Here is an 8,061-nt window from a genome sequence, read left to right as displayed (position 1 = left end):
CCTGCTTAACATGTGGAGTCACTGCCGTTAACGTGCGGAGCAATTCTGCTTAAATGCTTTGTTTATCGCAGGCGAGCAATGTTAGGTGGCAGCTTAGTTTGTGGCAACGCCGCGCTGCCGGCACTAACAGTACTATCGATTTGCCTACACACTTGCTATCGATTAGTAGAAGAGAGCGCTCAAATTGAAGAAGTTGTCACAGCAAGCAATGCATTTAATTTAACTCACAGATTTTGTACGAAATTCTAGTAAAAATTAAATAAAAAAAATTTAAGCTATGGGCAAAGATTTCTACCAAATACTTGGCATAAGTCGCCATGCCGAGGAGGATGAAATTAAGAAAGCCTATCGCAAATTGGCCCTCAAATATCATCCAGACAAGAATAAAAGTGCCGAGGCAACCGAACGTTTCAAACTGGTCGCTGAAGCCTACGAAGTGTTGTCCGACAAAAGGAAACGCGACATTTACGATCGATCCGGCGAAGAGGGTTTAAATCACGGCTGCAACAGCCAGGAAAGCGGCTCTGAACCCAGTTATCATTTTCATGGAGATCCAAGCGCAACATTTGCACAATTCTTCGGCAGCTTTGGCTTTGACGAGAGCTCTGCCAATGATCCATTTAGTGCGTTGGCTGGTTTTCCTGGTTTCTCAACCAGAACCCAGGATCCGGCAATTGTGCATGAACTGTTTGTGAGGCTCGAGGACATCAACAGCGGTTGCCAGAAGAAAATGCAAATCTCACGCATGAGACTGGTGAACGGTGTGCCGCGCAAGCAGTTCAAGCAGCTGGTCATTGACATCAAACCAGGTTGGAAATCGGGTACCAAAGTCACCTTCAGCAAAGAGGGGGACGAGTCAACAAATCGCATTCCTGCCGACATTGTGTTCATCATACGCGATGCGCCGCATCCGCTGTTCGAGCGCGTTGGCAGCGACATTCATCACACGGCCAAGGTCACACTGAAGCAGGCGCTGTGCGGTGTCAGCATTGAGGTGCCCACCTTGCAACCCGATGTGACTTTGTTCTATCACAGCAATGGCGAGGTCATTGGGCCGACGAGAGTGAAGTGTTTCTATGAACATGGTTTGCCGTATTCGAAGAATCCGCTGCAACGTGGTTGTCTCTTTTTGCACTTCGACATTGAGTTTCCTGACGCCTTGCCGGCCCCACTGGTCAGACAACTGGAGGAGCTGCTGCCGGACTGCAAAAAATAAATTGAGAGAAGCTTTGTAATAAACGTAAAACGTATATTGTAAAAATATTCCAAGTACAATTGCAATTTAATGGCAGCTGCTGTCAGTAATACACAGACAGACTGCTGACGGAGGACTTAACTATTAAGTATACAAACTAATGGCTAATGCTTGCACTGGTCTTTCCTAATCATTAACATATGTATTGCTGCTAATCGGTGTAAAATCTAGTTAATCATGCGGCTTGTACTGCGGATTATGCGAACGCGCCATCTTCGCTTTGAGCCATTCGTCCGCATGCCGCTGCTTGATGTGCACATACATGTTGCTCCTCGAGCGACACTCCTTCGGGCAGTGCGGACAATTGTACAGCTGGAGACCCGTATGTATGGCCATATGCTCCTCCAGATTGCGCTGCTGCTTGAAGCTCTTCTCGCAATACGTGCACTGCAGATTCGTGGTCAGCTTATGGGCGTATTTGATGTGTGCTCGCAACGCTGTGCGACTGCTGCACGTCTTGGCGCAATGCGGACACACGGTATCCGTGCTGTCGTGTGTGAAGCGATGCAATCGCAGGCTGTGCTCGTTCTTCAGCCAGACGCCGCAAATTGGGCACTCCATGGCGGGGGCAACGACGCCTTGATGCTCGAGCAGATGGCGTTCAAAGGAGGGTTTGAATTTAAACTTTTTGCCACAAATGTCGCAGACATGCGGATGCAGATCCTCGTGTATGGACTGAATGTGCCGACGCAAGCGATGCACATTGGCAAAGCTAGAAAGAGAGCGAGCGAGCGAGATGAGGTGCATGGATTAGAGAGAGAGAGAGGAGGCAACATATATTTCGTAGACTTACCTCTTGTCGCAGATCTGGCAACTGTGCTCCAGCTGATCCGTGTCGTGCTTGAGCAGATGATTGGATAGCCGACGTTCGCTGCTAAATGTACGCTCGCATTTGGCGCACGGAAACTTGAGCACTTTGCCAATTTGCGCCACTTTGTTGTGCACCGTTTCGATGTGTGTGGCAAGATAGTCCTGCGAGTTCAGCGACTTGTTGCAAATCGAGCAGCTGTCAACGTGAAAGAGAAGAGAGGGGAATATCACGTAAGTTGCAGTCATGAAAGCCTAAAGTGTTAGCTGGCATCAATAAGCTAATTAACCCCATTAACGTAATGGAAAAATCAATTTTAAGCTGCAAATGCAAATGCGGCGCACTCACGTGAAGAGCTTGGGATTAATATGCTTGCGAATGTGATCCATGAGCTTGGACGGTCGATTGAAGATCTTGTTGCAGCACTTGAGATACGCATCCTGCTGATGCACCTCGAGAAAATGCGTCTTCAGCTGCGACAGATACTTGGCACTGAAATCGCACAGATCACAGTCGGCGCTCATATAACTGGCGATCGCCTCCTCGTAGCGCTTCGATAGCTGGGCACGCGAACAGCCCTTGGGACGACGCTCGAGCACCGCTTCCAGCTCATGCTTTTGCGTATCCGTTGGCGTGTCAGCGCTGCTGGGCAACACTTTCTTGCTGCGTCTCACTTTGTTTGCCGCACCGACTTCATTGTTGTTGTTGCTCTGCTCGAGCAGCTGATCGAGTTCCTGGGCTAAGGTGAGATTGCGTGACTTGCGGCGACGTGTGACGCGCACTTTACGCTTGGGCTTTAGTTTATGCTGCAGCTTCACGAGCGGTACTTCATCTAGAACATGGAATTTAAGTGAATTTCTAGAGGATTAAGCTCTGACACTCACCATCTTCATCAGTTGCAGCGGATGATGAGGAAGAGGGGGAGGAGGAAGCGCTGCCATCATCAGCCAGCAGTAGCGACGGCTTCTCATCGTAATCCAGCGTCTGCTGCTGCTTGGCACTTCTCGTCGAGATTTGGGGTACTTCAACGCTGTCTACATTCACATCAAGCACACTACCTAATAGACTGAGATTGTGGATGTCCAATGGCTTCTCGTCCATCTCATCGGCGGCGACCAACGGCAGCTCATCGATGCTCACATCCACATCGATGCCGCCAGTCCATTTCATGGCCACACAATCCACGTCCACGTTAAGGAATTCCTTTTTGAGTGTTGCCTGTTTTTGTTCGACGAGCTGCCAGAAATTGTTGAAATCCTCCAGATGCTCGCAACAGTCGTGACATATATTCGTTGATATGCTGTCATCCGGCATTATCTATGAGAATAATGATAAATTAATTAACTAATTGCTAAAATAGGGCAAAGCTTACTTCGAGCTGCAGAAACTTGGCAATCATTTTCAGCAGCGACGATTCGGCCAGGGTGTCGTCCGTTTCGAACAAATAGACGGCATTGTTTGCGTTTATGTTTTTTAAACACAAGCGACAGATCATGTTGCGGCCTTTTCAACATAAAATGCATACAACAAACGGCAAAAAGTTAGCTCATCAAATATTATCAATTGTTTGGTTTTCTGTTTTTAGTGATGGCACATTCCACACACACTTATCAAATGTATCGATTTTGTAGCGATAAGCGCAACGTTGCCAGCATTTTCGAATTTTTATTTAACTTCATATTTTACAAAACGACTGTATAGTACTTGTAAAAATAATAATAAAAACGTAAATAGTAATTCTTTTGCTTATCTATTTAACATATAAGTGATTTATTTTCTTATCGATATACAGCACTTCACAGCTGTTGTTAACAGCGGCCAAGTTATTCGCAATGTTTAACATTTGCAATCGACAATCGATAATGTGTGTCAGCAAATGAAACGAAGCGCTTGTCGGCACTTATCGATAGTGTGTGTGTGTGCAGCAGCTGCAGCTTACGGTGCAGGCGGTGCAACTAATATAAATAAATAATTTTAATTTTGCACATTTAAGTGGCGCAAGCATAATTGTGATATATACATATATTCATAGTAGTGTGGCAAGTGTCTCAGAAGTCAGTGTGTGTGTGTGTGCAGGTAAGTTTTTACTAGTTTTTCTTCATTACTCGGTCTGTCTATGCCCAACAAAAAAAGCTTCAACTAGTCGGCATAATACACAACCGGAATGCCGCCATGAATACCGAAATTTTAGGGCGCCTGCAAAACGAAAAAAAAATTGTAGCGATTTTCACGTACATGCATACGCCGTCATGTAAATGTGTGTGCTTGTATTAGTGAGCACACATACAAATGTCTCTGAGCCTTTTTTGCAGCTGCAACAGCGGCTCTGCGGCCGCTGTCTGCGACTTGCAAAAAAACCTATTACACACGCAGAGACACGCATCACGTCTGCTACTCTAGTGTGTGTGCGCGAGTTTTTACCTAAATGAGTGTATGTGAGTGTGTAAACTGTAGAAATAACTAGTTTTGATGTGCGAATATCTCTTTGGAAATGGCATCCTCCTCCTCCACCTCAGACTCAGGAGATGAACTTGCCGTCGCTGCTGATTTAAATTGTGCTCTCAATTTTGCAGTCGCATCACAGTTGGTTGCCAACCAAGTTAGTCGTCTACCCTACGTCCTCTCTCTCCCACACACATAGTCGTGTGTGCTACTCTATCGGTATGCGCTTCCTTTTCTCTCTCGTGTCAGTGCCACAGCCGGCGCATTTGCCTAGTTTAATGCAGCTTCGTAAACATGTATTGCATACGAAGCTTAAATTGTGCAGAAAAGCCGACACGACCCGTTGATGTGACGACTTGACCCGACCCGAAGCCAATGCCGATGCCGAAGTGGAAGTCGAAGTGTCGCTGATTCGGCGCATACCTGTCGCACTCTCACATGCATTTGCACATGTAAAGCAGCAAGCTCACGCATACATTGCGGTTTTCTAGACGTCGCAACAGAGCAGCGGCAATTGTAGTGCAGTTTTTCCTTTCGGTTTTTTGTGTCTCTACACGCAGCAGCGGCGCAAGAAAGATATTTTAAATATTTGTTTTTTTCTTCGGAGGCTCTGTTGATTGTATTTTAGCTGATTGGGAAGCTTTCATTGGTCTATCGATAAATATGCACGCTTTTGCTTGATAAACTATCGTTTTCATATGTTTTTGTTTTGTTGTGGTTATTGTTGTTGTTGTTGTTGTGGGTCTTGTGATCTTCAGCAGAATCGTTGCAGTTGTTGACTACACAAAAACAAAAAAAACAAAAACAAAAAAAAAACCAGATCCTCTTAAATGGTGACCATGGAGAACAGCGATGAGATTCTACAAATTCTTGAGCGCTTTACGCGACTCAAGCAGAAGGAGATACCCAAGGAGCTAGAGGATTACTTTCAGTATGTGGCCAAAACCGGAGATACCATATTCAAGTGGTCCAGCCTTAAATATCTATTTCGCGAGAAGTTGCTTAATGTGATCAAACATTTCAATGAGGACTCGCAACGTTTAGAGGGTAGGTGAACTTAACGGTATCTCTGGGTCTTATGCTAATCTACAATTCTATATATAAATTTACAGTAGAAATACCAAATTATCCCAATGTGGATCCATTCAACTATGAGACGATGAAGTCATCACTGCTGGAGCGTCTCGATCTTTTCAATGCTGCTCCATTTACCGTGCAGCGTCTCTGCGAGCTTCTGATTGATCCTCGCAAGCAATATTCTCGCATTGACAAGTTTATGCGTGCGCTGGAGAAGAACATACTGGGTAAGGGAAATGATCAATCAATAGTCTTCCTATACTTCTACTTACTTGTATATTATATACTTAGTGGTTAGTACCATTGATCCGGGACGCAAGCGCACGGAGAGCGAGAATGGTGACTCTCTGGATTCTGTGGGCAATGGCGATCTCTCGCTGGAGGTCAACATTGACATTGAAATGGAGAACGAGAACATTTTCAATAATGTGGATGAACGCAACGGTTGCAGCGGCGACCAGGAACAACAGACTGGCAACAATAGCGGCGCCTTAAAGGCCTCCTGTCCACGTTCCGATGATGCTGTCCTGCAGCCCAAGGCTAAGAAGGCCAAACTTGACTACGATGACGACGAACAGCCGGCTGAGGAGGCGGAGCCGGATGCCGAAGAGGAGACCAACGAGAATAAACCGGAAACGGAACAAGCCGTTGAGGCAGATGCCGATGCGGTTGATGGTGTAGCTGAAGAGGCAGCAGCTGTTGATGCTGCCGAGGAAGCAACTGAATGCCAAAAGATCGTCGACGATACTGATGCCACCGATGCTGTGGCTGAGGCTGCCGAAATCGAAGAACCCGACGAAGAGGAGGACGAACCCAAGGCGAAGAAGACTTGCAACGGCGGCGACAATCAGCCCAAGGCAAAGGAGTCGCCAGAGCCAGCTAATGATAAACCAGCAGCTGCCGAAACCGAGACTGTTGTGGCTCCAGCTACAGTTGAGGTCAAGGAAACGACTGCTGCAAAAGAGAAGGAGACGAGCGATGTTGCATCAGCTGATGCTTCAGTCGAATCACAGCAGTCGAAGACTGTCGTTGAGAAACAGGATGTGGAAAGCGCCGAGAAGTTGGAGAAACCCGCAGAGCAGGATGTGACCAAGAAACCCGACGATGAAGCTGTTCCAGCTGCCGCTGAGGAAGAAAAGAAAGACAAGACCACAGGCGAGCAGGAGACGGCTGCTGATAAAACAGAGAAAGCAGCTCCGGCGTCGCCAGAGCAAGCTGTTGTCGACAAGAAGGACGAAGCAGCTGCTGAGCCCAAAGCAACAGCTGAGAAGGATGCTGCAGCCACAGTTGCAGCAGCTGCTGCTGTAGATGTTGAGAAAAAGGTGGTTGCTGCCACTGAAGTTGCCAAGACTGAGACCGAGACCGAGCTGGAGACCAATTCGAAAGCTGATATTAAGGAGACCAATACGGAAAAGACTGAGAAAAAGGCCGATGCTGAGCCGGAGGCCAAGGAAGATCCGCCTGCTGTAACGCCGCCAGCTGAAGCTGAGAAGAACGATGATCAGACCAAGACTGTCGATGCTGCTGCTGCTGCCGAAGTCACTGCAACAGCAACAGCCCCAGCAGTAGTCGAAGCCGAAGCTGTGGCACCACCAGCCGCAACTGAAACTCCCATTCCAGCTGCAGCTGCGGCTGTCGCTGCGGCTCCTGCCGAGTTGACGGTCGCCGCTGAAGCTGCTCCAGCTGTGCCCATTGAAACCGATGAGCTCGTTACGCCGCAGTCGCCAGCAGCTGCAACTGCAGTCGCTGCTGCCGCTGCCGAAGTTGCAGCCACGCCGCCAACAGTTCCAGCAGCTGTCGCCGCTGGGGATGCGGCAAGTGCGACAGCCACACCCACATTGGCACTCAACGATCAGCCCATGGAGGACACACCAGCCGAGGAGGAGAATGCACAGGCAGCCGTCGATGAAGTCGTCATGGCCGAAAGCGGAACAGCAACCGGTGCCGGCGATATGGCCACCGATGAGGTTGCCAAAGATGAGCCAGCCGCCATGGAGGTTGACGATACCAGCCAGGAGGTGATGGATCAATAGATCACATTCACAGTCAACACGTTGGACAAGTGAACGCCCAATTCCATGCGACTATTATTGACTACTTTAAAACCAAAAAAACTAACTACTCCGCATAAATAGCATTACGAGTATAAGATAAAAAGTTTCTCCCCACTGCTCCCACAACCCCAAACTTATCATCATCATCAAGAACATAAAGGTAGCAAACCAGAAGGCGACATCATCAAGACATCACCAAGCATTAAATCACGACATTACCATCGCTCATTACCCAATCAACATTACCAACATCCCAAGGATCTTGAAATTAATATAACATATAAACTCTCCATTAACTAGGATATTACATCTAGGCCATAGCTGATATGATATAATATGATATATAATGACATGATATGACGTATGTCTTATGTATTCCAAAACGCCCGAAATTGTAGACGCAATAAAGGCACCCCCGCTGTCTC

At 47.3% G+C, this 8,061-nt stretch overlaps 3 protein-coding genes across 5 annotated transcripts; 2 read left to right on the top strand and 1 right to left on the bottom strand.

Moving 5' to 3' along the window:
- Positions 1–277: 277 nt before the first annotated feature.
- LOC133847745 (dnaJ protein homolog 1) lies at positions 278–1,216 on the top strand. Its single transcript, XM_062282940.1, has one exon. The coding sequence runs from the start codon at positions 278–280 to the stop codon at positions 1,214–1,216; it is 939 nt and encodes a 312-aa protein (XP_062138924.1).
- On the bottom strand, positions 1,142–3,671 carry LOC133849147 (transcription factor grauzone). Its single transcript, XM_062285051.1, has 5 exons — positions 3,436–3,671; positions 2,948–3,380; positions 2,412–2,895; positions 2,049–2,261; positions 1,142–1,967 (listed from the first exon to the last, which is right to left on the bottom strand). Exons 1-5 carry the CDS (start codon positions 3,556–3,558, stop codon positions 1,427–1,429), a joined length of 1,794 nt encoding a protein of 597 aa, XP_062141035.1. The 5' UTR covers positions 3,559–3,671; the 3' UTR covers positions 1,142–1,426.
- A 296-nt stretch (positions 3,672–3,967) lies between these two features.
- Positions 3,968–7,751, top strand: LOC133849145 (serine/threonine-protein phosphatase 4 regulatory subunit 2). Of its 3 annotated transcripts, none has more exons than XM_062285048.1 (4): positions 3,968–4,139; positions 5,264–5,552; positions 5,621–5,809; positions 5,874–7,751. In XM_062285048.1, exons 2-4 carry the CDS (start codon positions 5,336–5,338, stop codon positions 7,613–7,615), a joined length of 2,148 nt encoding a protein of 715 aa, XP_062141032.1. In that variant the 5' UTR covers positions 3,968–4,139; positions 5,264–5,335; the 3' UTR covers positions 7,616–7,751. The 3 variants fall into 3 exon arrangements, with proteins under 3 accessions (XP_062141032.1, XP_062141031.1, XP_062141030.1); XM_062285047.1 differs by having other exon boundaries at positions 3,969–4,139; positions 5,267–5,552; positions 5,618–5,809; XM_062285046.1 differs by having other exon boundaries at positions 3,969–4,139; positions 5,618–5,809.
- The last annotated feature ends 310 nt before the right edge of the window (positions 7,752–8,061 follow it).

Source organism: Drosophila sulfurigaster, chromosome X (genome assembly GCF_023558435.1).
Source record: "Drosophila sulfurigaster albostrigata strain 15112-1811.04 chromosome X, ASM2355843v2, whole genome shotgun sequence".
Taxonomy (NCBI): Eukaryota; Metazoa; Arthropoda; class Insecta; order Diptera; family Drosophilidae; genus Drosophila; species Drosophila sulfurigaster.
The sequence above is the reverse complement of the archived record's forward strand: the minus strand, read 5'-3'. Positions and strand labels throughout refer to the sequence as shown.

Bases quoted from the DNA above. Each gene is read 5' to 3' on its own strand.
- LOC133847745 (XM_062282940.1), top strand. From the start codon at position 278: ATGGGCAAAGATTTCTACCAAATACTTGGCATAAGTCGCCATGCCGAG.
- LOC133849147 (XM_062285051.1), bottom strand. From the start codon at position 3,558: ATGATCTGTCGCTTGTGTTTAAAAAACATAAACGCAAACAATGCCGTC. The intron at 3,381-3,435 runs GTAAGCTTTGCC...TTATTCTCATAG, and splicing joins CCAAGTTTCTGCAGCTCGAA to ATAATGCCGGATGACAGCAT. The intron at 2,896-2,947 runs GTGAGTGTCAGA...TCCATGTTCTAG, and splicing joins CGCTGCAACTGATGAAGATG to ATGAAGTACCGCTCGTGAAG.
- LOC133849145 (XM_062285047.1), top strand. From the start codon at position 5,336: ATGGTGACCATGGAGAACAGCGATGAGATTCTACAAATTCTTGAGCGC. The intron at 5,553-5,617 runs GTAGGTGAACTT...ATAAATTTACAG, and splicing joins GGACTCGCAACGTTTAGAGG to TAGAAATACCAAATTATCCC. The intron at 5,810-5,873 runs GTAAGGGAAATG...TTATATACTTAG, and splicing joins GCTGGAGAAGAACATACTGG to TGGTTAGTACCATTGATCCG.